Genomic DNA, 24,799 nt, shown 5'->3' on the forward strand with positions numbered 1-24,799 from the left:
CATTTTCCTACAAAGTTGTATACAACACAGCCAAAGTGATGAATTTTTTTGTTGCTCAAATTCTTTTCTCGACTGTGTTTCAGCGTTCATGTTGTAACGTCCTATTTCTATTAAAACGATAAAACACGCGAATAATACATATATTCAAGAAATAGACGATACGTCATCAAATAAAATCCAAAACAACATGCATGTATAAAAATCTCAACAGTCGCAACAGATATAAACCATATACTTCAAAGCATACATGCCATGATGTCAAAAATACATCAACATAAAAGTTCTCAAAGTCCCGACAAATGGGTAAATCTCCAACATGAATAAATCCAAACAAATAATCTAGATAATTATATACAGACACCTATATCAGAGCCTATCCTAGACTCTATGAAACTGATACCGGAGATAGCTCCCGATATCCGACCAAGCATCAAGCAACTCACCGAAGCAACTAATCATGCACAACGTCTACCCATCCATACAGAAAGGTGGGCGGTCAAAATCACTGGGGGTAAGTATTACATCAATCATAATCCACATAAACAGTTTAACATGAATAAATCAATTCCAAGTACTTAACATAAACAGTTAATTCAATATGTATATTTACATAACATTTCAAAATAATACAACCAAGTATTCACCAAGTACACTTATCATCAACAAACATCATTCACAAACTTCAACAATTATCATTCACATGCCACAATCAACTCATGTTAATTATGCAATGCGCCTAACTCCGACACCTACATGCATGTGGTACCAAGCACAACAACGTCTAGGCCGTTACCCCATGATGCCAACCGCACATCATATGTAAGAGTACACCTCCTCTTACGCATAATTATGTAAAAGTACACCTCCTTTTACATTTCTCATATGACTCGATATGACAATGATGAGTGGACATAAGCAAAGACCAAATAATGCAACTACTCAACATACAACAACACAATGTAAAAGTACACCTCCATTTACATTGCTCAACTTCAACAACAATTGCATTATCAAGCATTTACATCCACACACTCAACATGTCATTATTCAATTAAGAGTCATCACCAAAGATCATAATTCATTAACATGTATTCATTAGACAACTTCAACTGCATCATATAGTTTCACCACTCCAAATATTTCTCATATTCCAAGTAAGAGAACATACAACATCTTATGATAAATATCATATCAACATATAACAATTCATTCGCACATCTTCATTTAGTCATATAAGGCTAATCACGAAAGATCATAAGATAATTGGCTTAAAAGAATCATTTTCGATAAAATCCACATCAAGTTTGAAAAGAAGGTAACAATATAAAGTTTGAAAACTCTCAAAACAATCTTAATCAATCATGTAGTCATGAGCTTAAGCCACTTACAAACTATTAAACATTAATTTAAAGAATAGCTCAAGTTCGTATGAGAAAACCCAAGTTCACATTTTCCACATTCCCACCCGAAATATCAAGTTTAACATGATTAAGATATTTGACCAACTTTACAAGTCTCACCTAAGTCTACATGAACTGTAGGTTGAACTTGTAATCTCAATTAGTTTGCAAAAGTTCGTTTCGACAAAAATTCGAATTTCCCAAAATATACAAGTTTCAACCCAAAACGGAAAATCCCAAGTTTAAGTAAGCTAAACATGTTTCAGTAGGTTTAGGGGTTCAAACACTGGTTAAACAAGTTGAAAGAATCATTTTACAAAGTTCGGATTGACCCCCTAAAGCCGGAACGAAAAATCAAAGTGGCTGAAACTGGGAAAGTTCGCATAAGCAACCACCTGGTTCGCTTAAGCGAACAAGTTCCAGTAGCTACCAGCAATGTACGCTTACTGGTCGCTTAACGTTTGCTTAAGCGACCACCTGGTTCGCTTAAGCGAACAAGTTCCAGTAGCTACCAATAATGTACGCTTACTGGTCGCTTACCGGTTCACTTAAGCGACCAGGTCCTAGAACTTGCTATGCTGGTTCGCTTACGCGTTCGCTTAAGCGAACAGTCATAGTTCTGCAGAAAAATATTACGGGTTTCAACCTCTTTTCACCCAAAATCCCCAATTTTGATCTCCAAATGCCCAAATGTGTTTCCAGAGTTTGTTTACAGGTCAATACAACTAACAAGGTTCACAAGAACACAACAAACATGAAAACAAATGACATTTGAACATAATTCACCAATTCAACCCATTTTACAAAACCAACAACAACAACTCAATTCTCATCATCAAATTATGATTTATGAACACTCAAGCCATGAATCATCAACAACAATATCACTTAGCAACAACAACATCAATCGAACATGAATCTCATCATAATTCAACAACTACATAACATAATTCAAAATTTAGAGCATAATTCAACATGTAACACATTCACATATTTTGAACATGCAATTTCACCAACAACAATTCAATTATCACCAATTTCATGCATTCAAACATATCATTATAATTAATCACTTACTCAATTAAGCACTTAATCATACAATAATTGAAAAATTACACTAAATGATCATGATTGAATTCTAACCCCCTTACCTTAATTAGCTCAAACTTCACTTTAGCTCCTAGGATCTCTACCAATTCTTGAATCTTCAAGCTACTTCTCCTCTAACCCTTTTTCCTCTTCTCTTGCGCTTTTTCTCTCTACCTCTCTCAAAATATCTTATGTAATGAAAAATGAATGATATTTTCTCTTAAGACAAGGCTTATATAGGCTATTCTTCTAATAGGCTTAACCCTAATGCCTTAGTTGACTTAACACACTCAAACACAATTTTAAAATGTTTCTACACTCTTAACGGTAAAATACTAACAATGGTCACTTAACGGTAAAATACTAACAACTACACTAGTAACTTAATAAAATAATGGTTCTCACTAAAACACTAAAAATAATTCTCACCAAAAATTACGAATTTATCCCTCTAGCACGAAAACTCATGAAATGCACCCAATGATAATTAATCACACTCAAGCACATAAAAACACATAATAAAACAATTAAAAATAAATCTAACAAAAATCGGGTTGTTACACATGTTACCCTGCAAACCTCAACGTTCTCTCTTTCTTTGAGAAGAAGATGAAATTGGATTTGTATTTAATTATTTAAGAAAAAACTGTTTGACAACATTTGTTATTATTTTATTTTTTTTGCTAAAAAGAAAAACATTTGTTATTTTTTTTAAGAGACGAAATTTGTTAATTTATATGTGTAAGAAAATTAATATAATACCTAACTCAAATTAAACTATCAACTTAATCTGCATTTTATTTTAGAAGTTTTACTAATCTACAAATAATTAAATTGATAATGTAATTTGAATAATTTTATAAAATAGAAATGAAATCTAATTTTAAATAGATATTAATACCCATTTTAGTAATTATGCATTCAAAATCAATTTTGGGTCAAACTATCCAACCAACATTAATTTTTAAGAATCAATTCTAAGTCAATGTATCCAAACATAAATCAATTCGCATTCAACTCACTTTTAACCAAAATCAATTTTATCAAACTTAATTCTATCAAAATCAATTTTCTCCACTGCTGAACCAAACACACATTTCACATACATAGTAAAAGGCTATTCCATAAAACAAGAAATAAAGAGTTGTATATGATATACTAAGATAATAGTATGAAAATTGTTAGAAAAACGTATGCTTATAAAAATTAGTGATCAAGAATGATTGGCCGAGTTTGAACAACGTCTGTCAGAATTGATGTGTGAGGTGGTACATGCATATACTCTAACGCTCGAATCAATAAAAGAACAAAGACTGAAATGTATGAAGTGAAAAGAATTGTGTACCTTGCATTGTAGTGAATAAAAGTTTCTATAAGTGTCGAAGACAAACCGTTGTAGAGTGATGGAGAGGTTGTTATGAATGATCGCTGAGAGGCGTTACAAGTCCGAAAGGATTTGAGTTAGAGGAAGTGCTCTTGCATACTGCATTGAGCTTATTGGGACTCACTATCCCACTAAACTATCATTTGTCTATATATCTCATAAATGAACAATAAATTGAGCAAAATCAAACTCTACATCACATGTGATACATTTCTCCTATCTTGTTTTCAAGTTGGACATGGTATATATATATATATATATATATATCATGATAGAATAACTCTCAAATTGATGATACAAGCAGTTCCAATATAGTTAATTAAATCACAACATATTTGAGTTGGTTAGGATATAGTTAAAGTATTTAGGATCCATGTGTTTGATCATCTTCCTTATAGTAGTCTTAATAATGCTATTAAATCAAGCAACACAGTGACTAGAAATTTAATTTTTAAAGATGAATAAGTCGGATGTTTGAAATTTAAACTTCGATCCCTGTATATTACAATACATTGTCTTAAGGGAAAAAACATCTTTTACTCAACAAAAAAAAAAATTAGAATACACATTTCAACCGCCTGATTACTTTTGTTTTTGTTGTTGAATGATTTGCGGTTGTTAGATTAAAATCCGAAGCTTCAACTTTCAAACAAATTTTATTATATTTTTTTAAATCTAAAATCCGAGATTGAAATCAGGAAGCCACCTAATTACTTATGATCTGATTGTCAAAAGCTATGTGATTGTTTGATTAAGATTAAAAGGTTCGATTTTCAAATAGATTTGATTATAATTTTTAGATTTAAAATTTGAGATTGAAACCAAAATCTCAAACTTTTAGATATGTTAATTGGGGGAGTGGTTATGGTGCATAAGGAAATCCTTATGCACCGTGCATAAATCTCATTTGAAATATAATTGCTTCCCTACACCTCCAAGCGAAACCAAACGAAACAATACTACAACCTTGGAAATCATCATTTTAGTTCAATAATGATTTCAGAGTATTGATTTGGTTCAATGACAGTCACAAATGTCCTTATTATAGTATGTTTTGTATAAAATTATGTCAAAACCATTTTGCTGTGAAAATGGTTTATGTGAGTTGTACTCCAAAACCATTAGATGTACTTAATGGTTTCCAGCAGGTGAAAAAAAAACTAAGGACCTAGAGCCATTGGCATCATTCAGTTTTGGACTGACAGAATTGGAGGATGAGAAAAGAAATGGTTTCTGTGAGTTGTACTCCAAAACCATTTTGCTGTGGAAATGGTTTCTGTGCGTTGAACTCACAAACAATTTTGCTGTGGGAATGGTTTCCAGAAATTTTTGCTGTGGGAATGGTTTCAGCAATTCATTTTTTGAGCTTTCACTACAAATCCATCAAACACTTTTCCAGCAACAATCATCAGAATCATAACACACTACAAATTTCGAATTCTTATCTTCTCTTCTATCAATTTCGAATTCTTCTCTTCCGTGTCCTTTTTTTTTCGAATCTTTGAAGCTAGATCTAGGCATATGTGTTTGCTTTTCGAAAATTTTAAAGGTGGATTTGAGTTTAAAAAGAAAATGGATGTCGGATTCTTGAATTTTTTTTTGAAAACGGAGGTTTTTGCTATCTTCGGTGCGGCGCCGCCGCCCTGTTGGGCCGGCAGCCACCGCGCCGGCGCTTGAAGAGGAGGTCGGAGAAGAAACTCTTTTGCAGAGCATCTCTCTCTAAGTTTCAGACTTAGAGAGAGAAAGAGTGTTGGTTTATGACTTTTTTTTGTTTAAAGTTATTTTTATACTGCCTTTTCTTATGTAAATCCAATGGTTGTGAAATGTTTATGCACGGTGCATAAGAAAATGGCTTATGCACCATAACTTTTCCCGTTAATTGGACAGCCACTAACATACGATGCAGGATTGCATGCAGTCAAACCAAAATATGCTACAGTTACTGTAGCACACAGGTTTACCCCATAAGTAATCTCGACTCTTGATTTAAGATTAAACGGTTACGGTCAATTTCATTCGGTTAACCGATGTCGAACATCAATTTAGATTGGACAAATAAAATGTGGTGCAGTTACTGCGTCTAATCTATCTCACATATTATCCCGATCCAAATATCAACCAAGAATCTTTGGTATTAGTTACTTTGATGGCATGTTACAAGCATCTCCCACCATTAGGAAGAAAAAAAAGTTAAGGTACGAATATATACCCCTTCCACTCAAATCGCATGACATTCAAATCACAACGTGACATGTATAATTACTTTTTTCCTAAAAAAAAATGTATTAGCTTTTGTTTATTTAAATCTCAAAAATAAACAAAATAATTCAAAATTCAGACAATTATTGTGAGAGGCATGCCTCTCAATTATACACATTGATTACCAAAACATACCCCAACAAAGGAGGAAGTAGCATGAAGTATTTGCTAAACAGTAAACATAGTATCCGAAAACTACAAATTTCATCGGAAATGCATGCTTGAAAGTTCCTGATAAGAGCTGGACCAACCTCACTTCAAAGCTGCTGATTAAGATAAGCATCTGTGGTGGGAGATTTGGGTGACATAGGAGATCCAACAGCAGTTCCAATATACCCAACTACATTTCCAGAAACATTCTTCAACCAGGAGGTGCTTCTGGTTAACCAGCCACCCTCTCCTTGTTCTTGCATTTCTTGATTGCTTTTTAGTTCTTCCTCTTCCAACATAGCAATCCACCTCTTGGCCATAAAAGTTTTTATGGCTTGGACCCCTTGGTTTACAATCTCCACTGGTGGCAGTTCAAGAGGATTCTGTTCCAAGTTGAGCTTGGTCAAATTATCAAGGCAACCAAATGTATCTGGAAGTGCATGAATCTGATTATTACTGACATCCAATTCCTTGAGATTAGTCAATTCGCCAAATGTCTCTGGAAGTTCTTTAAGATCAGCGAAATTACTGCTCAAGTTGAGAATTTCCAGAGTAGTCAGTCTCCCAAATGCTGCTGGAAGCCCATGTAGCTCATTGACGTGAGCATCCAAATAGCATAACGACTTCAACTCACAAATAGATGAGGGAAGAGATCGAATTTTGTTCAACTGAATCATGAGTTTCTTCAAGTTTGGTAATTCATACCCAATGTTTGTTGGCAAGTATGACAGATCGTTGAAGCTTACATCCAGCTCCACCAATGACCTGATTATACAAATAGAAAAGGGAATCAATCAATTGTGATAAAAACATTTATCATTTGAAGATGTTTCTAGATGACTTGAGCATTTATAATGTTTGGTGTAAGATATGAGATAATGTGTGCAGAAAGAGAACATGGAATTGGTAATTTACAATTTCTGAACACTTAAATTAATCTTAAAAGGCATAAAAACAAATAAAATAAATATGAAACAATGTTGCCATATAAGACTTATAGTTTGAAGAGTTTAAATAAAAAAACAGTTCTTGCACATGCATGAAAAAAATCGCTCCCATTTTCACTATAAAGCAGTTCACATGTCTTTCAAAATACTCAAATGAGGTAAGTCTTAAAACATGTGGATGTCAGTGTCCAAAATAAATTTCTTAGGGATCCCAACCACAAAGGATAGCAATTATTAGGTGATAACGAGTGACGACGATAACAGCATAAAAAATATTCCGCCTTTTATGAATCTATCACATACCTGCACTGACAAATGGCATCAGGAAGGGCAGTAAGCTTGTTTCCAGAAACATTGAGCAATTTCAACTTTTGTAGAAATCCAATTGAATCGGGCAGTGATTCCAAATGATTTGCAGAGAGATTAAGCTCCTCCAGATTTTGCAATCCAACTATTGAGTCAGGAATCACCTAGTGTGTTGAACGAAACATATTAGTACAATATATGTGGAATTACAAGAAAGGCCAACCAACTAAGTAATTCAGTACTACGTTTGATATGAAGTGCCAAGGAAACATAGATATTCAAAATTAAACACAGATAAAAATTGTCATAAGAACTCAGCATCCACCCTCTCTATGGTATAAAGTACGAAAATCAAATTTAATCAGCCCATACATCAACATGTTTTCTAGAAGTTTGAAGACACAAACAGAGCCAAGCAAGACACATTTAATTTTCAAATCAAGCTCAATTCATGTTATGAGCATAACTGATAGTGTGATTAGTCTCATGTAAACAAAACATATCTCTGAAGTGCACAAAAAAATGCATCTATCCACCTCTAGAAGCTCTAACAGCAATTAAATAACAAAAATTTAAAGTAAATTTGTGTGCATAGTGACCTGGTTCATAATTCTCTTCGGTATGAGGTAAGGGTTTGGGATACATACGCAACCATCAAAATATTAGATATGTAGGCGTATACATAGCCAATACACTATTTAGTTCATTCTACATTTTAATATACTAATTGGTACACTATTAATAAAAGCATTTTAATAAAACTATTTAGCGATGGGGTATAGTTCTGGCCATGGTGGATGCTTCACCGGTACCAAGTGATTTTCTCTCCTCCACATCATGATTCAATCTTGTGTGTTGCGATCACAAATGAAAGCCACAATCTATGATTCATTGATATTGTCACAAATGAAGTGTATAGTGGATACTACATCGATTATAATAATCAAATTTTGCTTTCAATTGGTGAGCCATAATCATCAGATTTTTCGTCGGAACGCTAATGACCGTGAATACGATAAACTTACGACACTAATTAAAAGCAAAATTACGAGACCGTGCGTGTATTGACCGGTGAGAGTGAACTCTAGTGGAATCTGTAAGCGACGGGAGTGGTGTGAGTGAAGGGTTGGTGTTATATTAAACCTAATATAATATTTATAAAAAAATATGCAAATACTACTGCGCGCGTGGAGAGTAATCATATACACGCGTCCGTGAAATTTCGTATAGGAAACACTCGTACTATATAGCAGTTCTGTTTTAAAATATTTATGACTATAAACAAATAATTAAATAAAGAAAGAGTATTTAACATTTATTTCAAAAATCACATTCTAACAAAAGTCACGTTAAAAAGGAAAGTCCAATAGTCAGCGAAAGAGATATTAACGTCGCAGCAGGCTCATATGTATTATGCTTGTCTAACATAGAGAGATTGCAAGAACATTAGTTCCACTCATTAGTTTAGTAAACATTGAGAGGTAACTTCATCACTATAATAAAAGCAGGGTAGAATGTGAATGGATGTGCAGTGAGCGAGTGCCATAGTTTAAATCTCAGTTTTTTATTGAGCTATTGTCATGCTCAAATAAACCGGCAACAGTTTTGCCTCTTTTCCGCTTGTTCCTGCGAATTTTCACAAACTAGTTTGCAAAAGAACCGCGAATTAGTTCTAAGGGTACTTGAGTGAATTCTGCAACTATGTTTGTGTGTATTTGAACTTGCTAATCAGTAATCACTGATTTAGGATTTATTTGGACTGACTTGTTGGAGTTTATTTACTATCAAAAGCAACTGTGAGAATGTTTATAAGACCACACGGAAACAGCCTATGACATGTCTATAATAGTCAATGAAAACAATTTATAACTTACATGAAAACACTGTAAGTAAATCAGAAACTATTAGTAGTGAAAAGCACTTTACCGAAAGCAGATTCTTAGAAGCGTCAAGCACAAGCAAACCAGGAATCCTCCCAAAAGCTTCCGGCAACACCTTCAATTTCCGATCCGAAATCTCAATCCTTTCCATTCCTTTCCCATCAGCTTCCTGCAAAATCCCAACAACCACTTCATCCACTTCATCACTACCATCACCCTCTCCTCCAACATCACCGGTATCTCCATCATACATTCTAACCAACTTCTTCTCAGCACTCTTAAGAAGCTTCTCATACGCCTCATGCATCTCATCAAGCTGAATAAGTGATTTCCAAACACGCTTTTCCTTTTCAGCTTCCTCTCTACACTGTTTCTCCTTCTCCGCCAGATGTGCTCTCCATCCATGAACCTCGATCTCCGTCGGCCTCGATAACAGAACAATTCCTTCCAGTTGTCGCGAAAGTTCGGCTTCTATATCAGTTAGTTTGGTTTTGGCGTGGTCGACTTCTTCATGAGTGGGCCGTTCGCCGATAAGTTTGAGAATGGCCCTGGCCTGTTGAACGTCGTCGATGGCACCGGCCATGGCGGCGATTAATTCGGGATCTGCTAGGTTTGGCATTTGGTCGACGATGCGTGGCTGTTCGATGTCGTATAATTCGGTGTCGGAGGTGGTGGCGGTGGGTTTGGTGGTTAAGGATGGGAGACGGGACATGACGTAGGAGAGGATCGGGAAGGTTCCTGGATTAGGATCCATGGCGTTGGGGTTCGGGATTCAGATGAGGGAAGTGATGAATTGGTTGGTATATATAGTAAGAAGAAGATTAGTGTATTCTATTCAGTGCAACTTTGAGACTATCGATCTGTTTTTGTTTGCTGACTGTGACTGTGATCCATTGATTAATTATAGATTAATCAGTTAATTAAGTAATCATGATGATAAGGTGGCCTGGTGGTCACTGCTGCGGCACGGCACGGCACTGGTCGGTCATGCTTATTCACTTAAAAATATGAAACTATAATACTTTTAAGAATTTAATAAAATAAAAAACTCATCTTATATTTATATATTTTTGTATAATATGCATCCACCACGATTGAAACTTCAAAGATGAATCTTAAAGAGACGATAATATATCTCTTCATATAAACTTATATAGAACCAGTAGTTCAGTACTGTTTGTGAATGAACCTTCAGATCAGACTTCGGGGCACTGATATTTGTAGCTATGTGGAACAAGCACAATGGTCAACCATCACATACAAAATCAAGGACCTAAAAGGCAAAGCCATGATCGACTCTACAAATTTGTAAGGACAATATGCAACATAAATTAAAATTACAATACTAGTTATGTCTACTCGGCTCAAACAATAATAAGATTTAAAACAATTAAGTACCAAATATAGCATATTGTATCAAAATGTTTCATCAGAGAAGCAAAACAAGCAGCTCCCACATTATACATGACCAAATCAAATAACAAGTATTAACCCGTATACATTTATCCTTTACACATTCGATTTATGAGACATCAATAAAATCTCTTTCTGCAGTAGTTCAAATATTTCTTCCAGTCGAATTTTAAACTTGGATGTTATGTTCCTATTGATCCTTTTCTGAAACTTAGAGCTCCTAAGCCACATAATGCCAATGTATACATCACACTTGCAAGCACATTCACCAAGAGCCGATTTCTCAATTTCGTACCTAAAATGAATCTGCAAGCAAAAATATTAGACTCTCTTCTATGGAACAATAACAATAACCAACTTTATAACAAATACAATATAAGACTGAGTTTTAAATTTAGCATACACGAAAGTGATCGGAAAATGGAACACCATTGAGGATCATAACTTCATTCACAATCCATCCTTCAGTGTTTGTATTTGGATATTTTTGTTGTGTGCTTGTAACATCAAAAACTGACACATGCCGGTTAAATTGGTACGTAACATGCCTTTCGAGTACATCAGGTTTTACTGGTTCCCAAGGTGTAGTGTCATAGTCCATACAACCGGTTCTTTTCATAATCTTATGCTCTATGTTTCCTCCATCAAAAATTCCCATCATTGATCTTATCTGTGCGAGAATAACAAATCGGAATAAGGAAAGACTTGATGATAATATAATGTATAAAAGAATGATAATTCTTAAAGAAGGTTGTCACAAAAGCAACCAGGTTTAAATGTAAAAGATACGAAAGAAACGCAAACATAGAACACACAATGTTCGATCACGGAATTCACTCAACTGTGTCTACGTCTCCAACTGCAGCTGCAGAGTGGCTTCAGTGCCTTTCTATTATCACTGAAAGCTTAGGGTTTACAAAGTAAAACTCATGTTTAAATAGTAAGATCCGTTTTACAACGTTATCGTTGAACCTTTTGCAACAAAGAAAATGCTATGTTGACTTGCTGAATTCAAGACGTGTCAAACTATGAATTCATGCATTTGTGATATTGAAAGTGTTTAAAAATATAGTTTTCATTCATAGTGGATCAAACTGAAGTCATAACGCATAACTCATTTCCTCAAGAGATTGAAAAGGGTTTTTGACTTGATATTCATATCATAAGGCTTCAAAACTTTGCAAACGTGGGAGTGAATTTTATCTTCATAGTGATTGATGGTTACCTTAATTGGTAGTTCAGCAGAGTAAATCCTGGACATTTTTGCCTCATCTTCTAGGATAGATCCAGAGTCTTCAGGCATTACCAAGACCTCCTGATCTTCATGCTCTTCTGTAATTTGTTCTTTCTGATAGGGGTTCAGTATTCTTGCTCTCCACAATGCCATTATCGTTCTTTTGTAGAAATAAAATGTGTCGTCAGCTGAATTTAAATATATACCATCACGTATGCGTCGATTCACGGTGAGTTTGATAGAATTACGGTGTATCAATGTGATTTTGACAAAAGCTGCACTTTGAAAATTTAACAAAATCACAATGCCACTGTGATTTTATCAAACTCGCCGTGATTCCAAGCATTCACTCGACTGATAAGATTAGAAGTATATGCATGCTGATTTAGAATACCTGGAGGCAGAACCGAATGAAACAAATGACTGAAAATGAAACCTAAGCCTTCCTTCTTCATCTTGCGTCTTGGCACCGTGCCTTGCATCGATACCTCGTCCTCTTCGAAGAATTACGGCCAATGTAGGGCTTCCTAATGATGCTAATGATGGAGGAAGCACTTGAATGTTATCAATATCTTCCCAAAGGAAGAAAAATTTTGTTTTATGTCCAAACAAATTTGCATAAAATCCCAGAACCCTTGCAGAAAGAAATAGCCGACCCTGCATTAGAAAGCATGGTCATTTAGTTTATAAAGTTCATAATGACATTCTAAGAATTCCCCGCTTTGAAGCATTTATATTGTCTGTGCTCAAATTGTGAACCAAATTTAGTACCTGTAAATGCAATTTTCTCTTCAGGGAACATGTGAAATCATTGATTAGAAATTCTTCTGGTGGCAACCCAAACAATTTCTGGAATGTAGAATTCCTTTGAGGTGATGGAAGATTGAACTGCAATAGAACCCTCAATAGTCAGAAACAATAATTAGTTAATTTCTTATTGTTCTATGACTAAGAGTCTATGACATATTCAAATATATTCACATAATCATATATACATGGGGTATGATGAAGATTGTGCTTACCTTTTTTCCTACTTCCTTTTCCTTCTTCTCCAAGTAATCCTTGATAATTGCAACTCCTTTGTTATTGTCCAAGAAAATTCTCAAATGCAATTTCGATTGAGCAGATTGGGCGAGTTTTCCTTCAAGCACGACCCACATGTCTGCCAATTCTGTGGATGTATGCTTTAGGAAATTGATCTCAGCATGTCCAAGTGAAACATCCTGGTCAAATGGACCGTCAAAATCAAAAACTTCCACATACAAAACTGATGGTGGTTCTTCCATAGCATCAAACTCTAATATCTCTGCATATTAGTATATAAAACCAATACAGAATATAAGTAAAGAAACATTCAAATTGAAACAATTTTTTTAGCAATTAAGTGGCAAGTCAGAAGGACAAACCATTCCATTGAGGATCTGATGTCTCAAGCTTGACAGAGCTTGACCTTGTTTGTCCATTACAGGTGAAAACCACATAAGGATCTGACAACCCTGTTGACTCCAATGAGACTAGGTCAACACCCTCAATTAAAGCTACAGTAACAACCCATCCATCACCATGTGCTTTCATGCCATGGTCAGTTCCTATTAGAAGAGAATGAAGTCAAAACTAATCGCCTACATGAATTTACTTGACAAGTATGAAGTGCTGACACAGATACGGATATTAGTTTGCGAAAAGAAAAGTGTCTTGTTGGTGTTAGGCACCGGATACACCTTCAATTTCAATCTGAAAGTGTCGGTGCAACATAGATTTACGGTGATAACAAGTACAATAATAGTAGGTTCAAATAACATGCTTACCCATTTGAAATCTAGCTTGCACAAAATGAGATACCATATGATAAACACGCTCCAACTGGATAACTAAAATTCCACTTGTTACTAGTTCTCCTAAGCTATCTGGCAGTTCGATCCCTCTAAATTCCAATCCCCGAGGTTGACTTGGACCACACCTTAAAATATGCAGCAACACATATAAACACATAAAAAATGTGGAAACTACTGTGAAATTCCAGAAGTATGTAATTGCCTGCCACCAATTCCACTGGCTCTCTGTCTGCAAAGTTGCCAACAAATGTTCTTTGTTTATCAAATCCTCCTTATCTAGCACCTTGAACCTCTGAGCAAGTAGGTTAGCAAACTGATCAAAACTCTCCTTCAAACCTTGTTTAGCCCCATTCTCTATCACACCTTTCATCATTGTGCTTTGTAGGAAAACCATTCCCCACGTTATCACAAGATGTGAGGATTCCTTTACACAAGACACATCTTCGCCAGGCATTATCTTGTAAAGAATTTCGACCCGAAATGAATTCCCATAAGGAACCTCAGGGGTGCATACACTAACAAGTACATCAAATTCATCTTTAGTCGCTCTAATATAGGTTTGTTCCTCAGTGGTATTGAGAGCTTTAACCAATTTTGAAGCAGCTTTTGTATAGTTGACGACTCGAGTCAAACAAGACATATCTTCATCTTTCCAGGACCAAGCCCCTTCTTGCAAATTTGTTGTCCCTTGTTGTTCTGCTAAATCTTTCCTAAACTGTGAATCCGGCACGAAAAGAACTACATTAAGATTGTATGGAGATACTTCATAAATCTTATCTACTAAAATACCACCCTGCAAATTTTCAGGACTTTCTGGTTGGTTATCTCTTGACTGCATTAGTGCAATGCCTTCTTCAAAACTACAAGGGGGTGAATTTTCTTGAACACTATCTTCGTAATCAGACAATGAATTTGATGTTTCTGAACAATCCACGGGTTTTGAGTTTCGTTCTTTCTTATGTAAAATCCTTTCTAAGCGATCAGCGATAGCCTTCAACAAATGTTTGCCTTCACCCATTTTACGATTTTTATGAAAAGATTGATGAGATGAAATGTGAAGACGTTCAGATTCTGTTGAGTCCTTAATTGAAGCAGTTGAGTTTGGAGAATGCTTATGATTCATAAAAGAAACATGGTCCTTATAATGAAGAGAAATTGTAAGGAGAATCTTCCCTGATTATGCACAACACAAGCCATTGAGATAAAAAAAAAAAAAAAAAAAAAAAAAAAAAAAAACTAGATTGGTACGTTGAATTATAGTTCAAGAAATTAAAAACTATGGTTAAACCTTCAGAAAACAGTGTACATAAAGTAAAAATAAATGCTAAATAGTAATGGAAATAAGTTCAATTCAACAGTTAATTCTTGACCTTGATTCATGAATAATGAGGTAAATAAGTCAAGGTTTAGCTAAAAATTGAACTCAGGTAAATGAATGAGTTGAATGCTTAAACTCACGAGCTCGAATGTAAAGGATGCAGAATGCAGCAAAAACTATGTTGAGAAGAGTGTTAGAGGCCAATAAAGGAAAAAAAATTACAGAAAGCATGATTTATATGCACCTACATGTAACAACTATCACATCCTAAGGTAATAAATATAACAAACTATCAAGTAATTGTAACTACCTTAAACAATATTCAACTAATTCTGAAAAATCTATTTTATAACAAACTCAAGATTTGGACACATTATGTTACGCTAATTAGCAAGTATTACTCTGCATATAGTTCAAGTTGTATGCTATTGAAACACTACAAAAAAAAAAAAAAAAAAAAAACTAGGAGCCACTCAACGTTGAAATAATGCTATCTAGCAAAGTTTCATCATTCTACAATTTATAATAGGGAAAATAATCAACTTTTACTAGTATATGTTCTCAATATGATGAAAACTTGCCCAGGAAGCATTTATAATTCATGCCGGGTAGCTCACTAGCTTGAGTGAATGGATTAAATGTGATGATGAGTTAAAGGTCTAGGGGTTTGAATCTTGACGACAGAGAAAATACTAACATAACCATTAAAGTACTGACATTTATTATTCAAAAAAATACTAACATTTGTCATTGAAAACAAAATCAGCATAATATCATATACAAAAACATGATCATCTAATACAAGGAAACAAACCACAAAATTTGTTGAAAAATTTGCCGTTCTTGTTAGAACATTGAAGCTCGAACCAAGTGGGTGGCAATATTTGCTTATTATCCTCAAAACCAACCGAACCAACCGGAATCCGTACCTCACCAACAAAATCCACTACCTTTGATTGATCACTATGATTAACAACATTGACAACAAGCACATCCTCAGCAATATCCTTCACCTTAAAAACAAACTCCTCGTTCCAAATGGGATTGAACGTGTTTTTCAATATCCTTGTCTTGTATTTAAACTTTCCAAGTTTAAGCTTCACACGAGAATTTTTCACGGGTAAGTCTTTGGCTTCTAATACACAGACATATAACTTGTTCAACATAGTTTATAAAGCAAAAGCGGTATGGCATGTTGGATTGGAGAAGAGAAAACGGTGATAATGGGTTTTAGTGTTTTATACACTTCTGTTTTGTTATTAGTGGCAGAAGAATACGTGTAAGTAGAAGAAAATGACACGTGGAGGGTTAGCACATGGACAAAATAGAACGTGGAATTTGGGTAAGTGAAAGCTAGTTTGTCATTACTCTAAGATATCATTTTTGTGACTCATAATATATCATAATGATTTACGTTGTGACTCAACTTTTGCTTAGAAAAAGTTTGTTTTCGTGTAGCTTTGTGTGTTTCTGTTATAGGAAACTTCAAAATTGAAGTATAACGATAGGATGACCTATATATAGGATAAGTATTGCTGCGAGATTTAAGTTATATATATAATAACGGTGTGATTAAAGTAAAAATAAGTTGGCGGTGGGAGATAACTTTTGCAGGCAATGAATGAAACATTCTTTTACCTAGAATACAAGCCAATGCAACGCTCAAAGAGGCAAAAAGCACAGTTACTTGCACTCACACATGAAGAAAACCGCACGAGTTTGAATCTTGCATTCGATCTCTTTTCATTTCCTTATTTTCCTACCTTCATTCTTTAGTAAAAATGGTTCCATCAAACATAATAAAAAGTGTAGATTCTTGACAACAAAAATAATACACACAATTTTTGTTTTTATCAAGAAAAAAAGAATTTTCAATACTTTATAAATATAAATCGGAATATATCAATTCGTTTGCGAGATTGGAAGAACATTTTATTGAAAGAGTTTTTCTAACGATGAGGACTCGGTTGGTGATGAGGACTTGATTCTCTTTTATAAGGGTGTTCTTTTGAGGTGAGTATTGATGACGAGTGTTATGGATGTCGTTTTTTAATGGTTGGTTACTATAAGAACCAAGTTTTAAGGTGATGTTTATTTTGGTGGGTGTTGATTGTAGGACGATTGGTGTTTATTTAGAGTGTTCCGTCTATATATAACACCTTAGTTTGTACTTTTTGTAACAGCGTTTTCTGTTTGTCTTATGCAAAGACCGGATTTTTAACAAAATTTTGCTAATTAAAAAAAAAATGTTCAATTCATAATTCGACATGAATTACTGACACAATAAGTCTTTAATGTAATAACTAATGCATATTCTTTATAAAATTATTTCATATCATTTAAAATTATAATAACTTAATATTATTTATCAAAAAGTTCAACGAAACAAAATTGAATATCTTTTAAAGTGAATATTAAAAACAATAGGATAAAATATAAAAAAATAGTATAAAACTTTTTTTTTGAGAGAAGTATAATACTTTTTTTTGAAACTATTTATAAGTAAAATGACTTTTTTTCTTATAAAATGATATTTCCAAATATCGGTACACATCAATTTATGAATGTAAGATACAAACAATCAATGAGTAATGCACACGAAAAAAGTGTAAAATGCGTTTGCCGGGAGTCGAACCCGGGTCTATTGCTTGGAAGGCAATTATCCTAACCGTTGGACTACAAACGCTTGTTGACATTGTAGCGAAACAAAACTCTCCAAAGTTCTTCCCTTCCGACAAACCCATTATAAAGTTTCTCTATATTTAGTAGGGTTTCTATTATAAAGAAAAATAAACTCCCTAAAATCCTTTCCTTCCAAAAATCTTCATTCTTTCCATTTTTCAAAGCTCTCACCTCAAACTGAGTCTCAACTCTCCAATGACCAAACTTTGGAGGATTATTTGTCATACAATATAAAAGGACAATTTCAAAATTTAGGGGGGGCTGTGACCAATTGAGGGGGCGTAAAAAGAAATAAAAAAAATATCTCTCAGTAAGAAAGCAGATGAACAAACAAGTCCAGACATCAAACGAAACTATTTGAAAAGCGGTTCAGAATTCTCTCAGTCGGTGATTAAAAATGCTACAGTTTCCGGCGTTTATGACACAGTACCAATTATCGACTCGGATTCCGACGTCGTTTTTGCTACCATCTCAATGGCCTCAGCCTCAAAACGAAGAACTCCTTCTCGCCATGGAAGAGTCTGATTTTGAAGAAAAGGTACTCTCCTCTCATCATCTCCATCTAGGTTTTATTCTTTCAAATTCAAAATCACTCGTTATTTAGTTAGCTATGTTAATCAATAAACCATTTCCTGATTGCAATTCGCCATCAACTTTAGCTTATGGTTGAGAATTTCAGATTAAGTGAGGCATTATGTTTATGCTGTTACATATTGCGGCTAAATATGAGTAAACCACCATTTTAGATCTTGAAATTTGCAAGTGTCTTGCAATTTGGGATCTGAATGTAAGAAATATTAAGTGGTTTCCCCTAATTGTTTAACATTAGTTAAAATGATCTCACTCCGTCTAGTAGTTTTGTTAGATGTGATGATGTCATCGTGGCTTGTCCACACATTCAAGTTTAACCACCATTGATCTGGACTTCTTTCATCAGAACCCTGAAACCAATTAGCACTAATGAGGAGTCTACGCACAAAATTTTTAAATTTTTAACTAGTATGAAACTTGCATTTTAGGTTTTTTGCGACGAAGCTTCAAGGCTTACAATTGTAGGATCCAAAGTGGTGGTTTACTCTACTAAATTATTCATATTTAGGAAGATCAAATATGTTTTCCATACAACATGATTCATATATATTATGAATACAATCTCTTCAGAGAAAAACAAATTAGTTTTTTGTTACTTGCTTGAACTTAGCTAAATAAGTTTGATTATTTGAATTGAACTAGTTGTTGAAGGTAGCTACTCATTCACACTTTGATTACTTTAGACTTTAGTTTAGAGTATTTAGGAATGCATGGATATATAAGCAAGGTAGTATGTCCACATTTATATAGAAGTAAGTCTGTTACAGTTGAAATGTTTAGATCAGATAGGAATAAGTGACGATGCTCTTTGAATGTCTTATTTTTTCTTTGCCACATTTTCATCTCTCTCAGTTTTTGCTCAAACCATTGCAGTGCAATGAAATCAGGAAAATGAACAGCAACCTAATTATCATTGGGAAAACCACTAACGAAAATGATAAGGAAGATTTCGACGAGGCTGATGATGATGATCCCGACAATGCAGAAGAGTCTGAGGGTGAAGAATTTGAGCAAGAAACTGGTTGAAGAATCTGCACGTCAATGCTCACTTATATTTTGTTGGTATGCATTATTGAATGACTGTGGCTCGTATAATTTTATCAAGTATCGACTCCTCATTAATATTATACTCTTTGTTACACATGTTATTTGAGGTGTGAGGGAAAAATCATGTTCACAAACTTTGATTGGGATAAATGTTTAAACCCAAGTTCCACTAGTCAACTCAGTGATGTAAAAGTCCAATTAGGTTGAGTTTAAGTAGTATGTGATCGAGTTGATTTGAAGTACGAACAAAATAAAATCATAAAATCTTTATGTAGTCATGTTCAAAAGAAAAAGTTCATGCAATTACTAAATTTATCATACGCAGTAGAACTTCTCTTAATAATAATGTCATGTTAGGTGTGTTTTCAAATAAATGAAATGTTGCAACAATCCAAAAAATAAAAGGCATGTTTTCAAAAAGGAGATGAAACGTTGAATAGCTGTGAAGACTATCTAGAGTTTAACAAAATCTTACATTACGGTTATATGTATGTATATAAATGATTGAGTAAGTAACCCCATGGCTATTTAACTCTAGTCCAGTATTGTTCATAAAAGTAGATACTAACTCGTCTCTGTTTAATGGGACAATTGGGTTTTAGGTTGGATCGTGAACACCCTTTATTTGATCTTGTACTTGATTAAAGTGATAGTTTAAAACAGCGGTATGAGGAAAAGGGTGAAAGGAAAGTAAAATAGTTGAAAATGAGATGTTTTTGTCAGTTACTTGTGTTGTAGGAATCCAACTGTGGATTATAAAAGAAAGGAATCTCACATTGGTTGATTGGAATATAAGAGACAAAGATATGTGTATATACAATGACTTCAAGTTTTGAGTAAAGATAGGGTGCAGATGTCTCTTTATACGCTGTTGGTCCACTAATAATGAGGATCCCCTGCTTCTATGCTCTTCTGGAACTATCCTGAGTTGTTTCAAAGTTGATTGTTCAATTGTCGAGTGTGTCGAATACACAAAGGACTCACACTCGAAGGGAGAGATAGATAATTTCCAAAAATGACTCAATATTCTCGGAGTCTGTGGAATCCAATGACGACGACTCACACTCGACATGAGATGTTCCAAATCCTGGTGTGTAAGTGTTAAAAGAAAGGAGACACGCTAGCTTGTGTGGTGATTAAAGGGTTATATAAATAGAATATTTGAAATTGCTCTTTGATTTGTTCCATTCTCATTTTCTCATATTTGAAATGTTCTTCCTTTTGGGAGCCAACAGCCGTTAGCTGAATGGTGATAAGTGTTTCTTTTTCAAAATAATAATTACTATTCGATGATTATTACAATTGATAATGCCTAATATGTGTGTCACACGTACTGAGATATTTTGTTGATGGAGCTCTTTAGCTTGTGTTTTTTTTTTTTTTTTTTTGTGTTTTTGGATGGGGCTGAAAATGCACTAGACAATAATTACGTAGGGGACAAAATTTATGTGAAGTTCTTTGCGTTGTCTATTTCTCTCTACTCGCAATTCAACATAATTGCATAAATACCATGTATATCTAATAATATCGATAAAACTATTTTCTGATATCAAACTATTAGAATAAGAAAAACAAGATTAAAGAGAAGAAAAGAGAATAGAGAGATTAGAAAGATGATTATATTATTCTCTTAGTATCACTAATTAGGTTACATATAAGCTCTATTTATAGAGAAATACAATGACTTGGGGAATAAGTACAATATGATCCAATAAGCTAACTGAACATTTTTTGAGGACTAAAACAAATCAAACTGACTTTTTTTATCTAAGAAAAAATAACTAGTATGAACTATGAAGCCTGAACACAAATACGGATATCGGATACGATACTTCTACCGATAATAAATTGAGAAAAAACATTATCCAATATGATCGGCGGTGTTGGTGTTTGACACTGAAACACATCTAATTTAAAGAATGTATATGTGCTTAATAGATTTAAATGTCCTTTTAGATTTGAACTTGAAACCTCGAGCAATATTTACACTTCATTATAGCTTAAGTTGTGTAGATATTATGCAAAGTATTATTAACTTGTTGGTATTAAATAATACTTCCTCAGAAGTGAAATATAAACAAAAATGATAGGTGAAAAGTTGACGTACGTGGACTAAATTTTTAACCACGTACGTTGATTTTTCAACTACTACCTTTCTTTATATTTCATTTTGAATTGAGTAATGTTTTTTCTCTTTTTTTTTTCACAAGTAGTCTAGTGGCTAGAGTTCACACAATTTAATTGTGGAGAAGTGGAGTGTCAGGGTTCGAACCCTACATATAAAATTCAATATCCCTATCAACTGAGTTAAGCTCACGGGATCTGATTTTTCTCTTTTTATTTCATCAAAAATAATAGAACCAAAAGATTCAACCCCAACAAAATTTCGACATCCTTGGGGTTTAACGCGTCACTGATGAAAATAAAAAGATATCTTTCTTTCACATGAGACTTAAGATAAGCTCACGAAAGAAGCTTGATGCTCACAATATTATAAATACAAATAGTATATTACAAATCAGAACACTTATTTTAAAAAATATGAAATAAAAAGGTAAATATATATTTGTCGAACACAGGTACACTTGACTGCCTGAGAATGTCTTACAGTGAAAACTAAGGTATATTTAGATTGAAGGTTTAGATGGAAGGAGTTGACTTATTTTTCTCTTTTAAATTATAGACATTATAAAATGTTTTTTAAAACAAATAAAATATCATGTTTAAAATATATTTTAAAATATAAACTTAGCCCTCTAAAGTAAAACTCTCCAAAGCCTCCCTTGTTTGGGAGCTTAAGAGGGGGATGAAAGGGCTTAAGAAAATAAGGAAGGATGAAGTGAAAAGAATAAAGGATTTCAAGTGGTTTGGATAAATTCTCCAAATTTAATATATCTTGTTATAATATTATTAAGATTAAAATATATTGATCATAAGTATTCATATCATTATTTACAAAAATAACCTCTTAAAAAAGTTCTCTATTTTTTCCTTTATTCTCATTCCCAAAACTCTCAAAACATAACCTAAAAGTCTAAAAGTGATTTAACCAATTTTGTTGTATTCCATTCGTATTGTGTGTACCAAAAAGCTTACACCCCCTTTTTTCCTAGAGAATTCTCAACATTATTGTGAACACAAATTTGATAAATTGGATATCAAGCAATTGGTGTTCCATGCAGATACGTTCCTTAGTTGTTTTGTTCAACAAACAAAGTTCGTCGTTAGTGTTCCGTTCCACATGCAATTCTGAATAGCCATCTCCACATAAATTGGATATATTCCTTACCCTTAAAACAACAGCCTCAAGATAAACAATTTCTGCTATCCAAAAAAAAAAAAAAAAACAATTCTGATATCAATTTGACTTGACAAAAACCACCTGTATATCTATGATTTAATTGACATTATTTACAAAAATGTCATATATTTGATTATTTTTTTAAGGAATATATTTGATTATTTTATAATCAATACAAAAATGACATATGTTTGATTATTTTATAATCAAATATTTGAAAAACATATTAAGTTATAAATTAAAAATGGCTTTTCTATTAAAAAAAAGTATTTCATATAAATTTTTTACAGAAAAACTTATCTAAATGTTTTTTTTAATAATTTACGTTGGGTTTCAGTTATTGTGGCTATGATTTTTGTGTCGATCAAGAAAACAACACTTCAACCTTTTAAATATTTTTTAAAAATAAACCACCCCAACTTGAAACTTGAAGATCATTCCAACTTTCTTTCACAAAGTCTTGATAACAATCGAAATCATCCCAATACAAAAGCATCCTACAAGGGTGAGGCCCTAGTCGAGTTGTATGTCACACAACACAATTAGCACATGGCACGTGATCAAAACGACTCTTATTTAAAGCGCGTTGAGAATAATTGATTATCCCACGCATCGCACCAACTGACGAGAAACAAAAATCGATTAGGTCTACTCAAGAGTTGAGCGTCCGAGATTGACTAGGTAAACCTACTACCGTTTAATGACAAATCAATAAAAGTTGTGTTATCAACACAATCATTATAATATTGCATATCCTCCTCCCTTGAGTAATCAACATTTCCTTTTTGTTCCAATCTAATCTAATTGCATTGAAGTCGCATACACGCCAAGTCGACCATTGATCACCTATAAACAAATGATATAATTGATGATGTCTTAAAGCTCTTTTCTCTTCCATATCACAAGGAGCATACATATTGGGTACAGTAAGTTGCTCATTGTTTTCTCTCTTGCAACCTCAATATTATGTCTATCTCTAACCTCGTTTTTTTCCTCATTTTTAAACCCTAAGATCTTCATGTGAAACTTTCCATTGATTTCTTTTTTCAAAAATTAGAGAGTTACTAGAATCCGAAATATGCTTACTTGAGGAGAAGTTTGAACATCTAAATTTCATACTTTTAGTCCTATCACTCCTCAGGGTTTGATTCTTTACCTTGGTCGAAAGCCTTTAAATTACTGCTCACTTCTCACAATGTCCCATTTACACCTTTCTCCCCTCTGACTAAACAAGTATCCGGTCATTTGGCAAGCTCAAATATCCTTCGACTTATTTATTTCCACTTGCTCATGGTTTGGTCATTTTCGGGTATTATCAATATTGATGTCATTTTTTTTTATAACATACTCCAATGGTGGGTTCGGAAGAAATCAATCCCATAAATTTATTTTTACTTTTTTACAAAGATACAAATTTACTCCTTATTTTCTCAACTTTATCGAATCATATATTGTGGCCTGTTTTTTGACAAAGAAAAAAGTGACGACGTTGCCAAAAATATAAAGCGGCCTGTTGAACCCACCAAAAAGCTCCCAAAAATATGCCTTAATAATGTGACGTTGCCATGTAACCAACTGGCCTACTTGCTCCACCAAAGGTTATCTATTTTGCTCACCACATTCATTATTGGTTTTTTTTATAAGATTACTTGCTTTGGTCTTGATGAAAAGTATTTGAAAATTGTTTATAATTATACTATTTTATACAGTTTTGTTCATAATAAAAAAAGTTTTTTGTTCATAATAAAAAAAGTTTAGTGTGTTGAATTCTAGACACTAAGAATCAGAGTAAGTCTCAATAGTAAAAAAGAACATTCATAGATCTTTCTACGGTAGCACAAGTTAAACGCACACTTCTGCAAAACTAAACTACTATCTCCATCTTTAATTATGTGACTCTTTAGCATGTAAGTTTAGTTTTTAACGGTGGTATATTCCTAAATAAATAATTAGTGTAGTTGAA

At 33.7% G+C, this 24,799-nt stretch overlaps 3 protein-coding genes and 1 non-coding gene across 4 annotated transcripts; 1 reads left to right on the plus strand and 3 right to left on the minus strand.

Annotated features, from left to right (window-relative positions):
* Positions 1 to 6,136: 6,136 nt before the first annotated feature.
* Positions 6,137 to 10,387, minus strand: LOC11415044 (plant intracellular Ras-group-related LRR protein 9). Its single transcript, XM_003601140.4, has 3 exons — positions 9,462 to 10,387; positions 7,533 to 7,699; positions 6,137 to 7,047 (listed from the first exon to the last, which is right to left on the minus strand). The coding sequence occupies exons 1-3, from the start codon at positions 10,167 to 10,169 to the stop codon at positions 6,390 to 6,392; spliced, it is 1,533 nt and encodes a 510-aa protein (XP_003601188.1). The 5' UTR covers positions 10,170 to 10,387; the 3' UTR covers positions 6,137 to 6,389.
* A 384-nt stretch (positions 10,388 to 10,771) lies between these two features.
* LOC11420166 (C2 and GRAM domain-containing protein At5g50170) lies at positions 10,772 to 16,435 on the minus strand. The gene is made up of 9 exons (XM_003601141.4): positions 16,030 to 16,435; positions 13,871 to 15,070; positions 13,469 to 13,651; positions 13,085 to 13,368; positions 12,834 to 12,950; positions 12,457 to 12,719; positions 12,054 to 12,222; positions 11,232 to 11,498; positions 10,772 to 11,134 (listed from the first exon to the last, which is right to left on the minus strand). The coding sequence occupies exons 1-9, from the start codon at positions 16,379 to 16,381 to the stop codon at positions 10,925 to 10,927; spliced, it is 3,045 nt and encodes a 1,014-aa protein (XP_003601189.1). The 5' UTR covers positions 16,382 to 16,435; the 3' UTR covers positions 10,772 to 10,924.
* A 1,394-nt stretch (positions 16,436 to 17,829) lies between these two features.
* On the minus strand, positions 17,830 to 17,901 carry TRNAG-UCC (transfer RNA glycine (anticodon UCC)). The gene has a single exon. It is a non-coding gene; the product is annotated as a tRNA-Gly (tRNA).
* Positions 17,902 to 18,162: 261 nt separating this feature from the next.
* On the plus strand, positions 18,163 to 19,855 carry LOC25489535 (chromatin-remodeling ATPase INO80). The gene is made up of 2 exons (XM_013605540.3): positions 18,163 to 18,435; positions 19,362 to 19,855. The coding sequence occupies exons 1-2, from the start codon at positions 18,295 to 18,297 to the stop codon at positions 19,512 to 19,514; spliced, it is 294 nt and encodes a 97-aa protein (XP_013460994.1). The 5' UTR covers positions 18,163 to 18,294; the 3' UTR covers positions 19,515 to 19,855.
* Positions 19,856 to 24,799: the final 4,944 nt, after the last annotated feature.

The sequence above is a fragment of the Medicago truncatula genome, chromosome 3 (genome assembly GCF_003473485.1).
Source record: "Medicago truncatula cultivar Jemalong A17 chromosome 3, MtrunA17r5.0-ANR, whole genome shotgun sequence".
Lineage (NCBI taxonomy): Eukaryota > Viridiplantae > Streptophyta > Magnoliopsida > Fabales > Fabaceae > Medicago > Medicago truncatula.

What these genes read in the sequence shown, in the direction of transcription:
- LOC11415044 (XM_003601140.4), bottom strand. Translation starts at nt 10,169, where the DNA reads ATGGATCCTAATCCAGGAACCTTCCCGATCCTCTCCTACGTCATGTCC. An exon ending in CTTCTAAGAATCTGCTTTCG is followed by an intron (nt 7,700 to 9,461) that starts GTAAAGTGCTTT and finishes TCAACACACTAG; the next exon opens with GTGATTCCTGACTCAATAGT. An exon ending in GATGCCATTTGTCAGTGCAG is followed by an intron (nt 7,048 to 7,532) that starts GTATGTGATAGA and finishes TTGTATAATCAG; the next exon opens with GTCATTGGTGGAGCTGGATG.
- LOC25489535 (XM_013605540.3), top strand. Translation starts at nt 18,295, where the DNA reads ATGCTACAGTTTCCGGCGTTTATGACACAGTACCAATTATCGACTCGG. An exon ending in AGTCTGATTTTGAAGAAAAG is followed by an intron (nt 18,436 to 19,361) that starts GTACTCTCCTCT and finishes AAACCATTGCAG; the next exon opens with TGCAATGAAATCAGGAAAAT.
- LOC11420166 (XM_003601141.4), bottom strand. Translation starts at nt 16,381, where the DNA reads ATGTTGAACAAGTTATATGTCTGTGTATTAGAAGCCAAAGACTTACCC. An exon ending in ATTTTTCAACAAATTTTGTG is followed by an intron (nt 15,071 to 16,029) that starts GTTTGTTTCCTT and finishes GTGCATAATCAG; the next exon opens with GGAAGATTCTCCTTACAATT. An exon ending in CTGCTGAACTACCAATTAAG is followed by an intron (nt 11,499 to 12,053) that starts GTAACCATCAAT and finishes ATTCTCGCACAG; the next exon opens with ATAAGATCAATGATGGGAAT.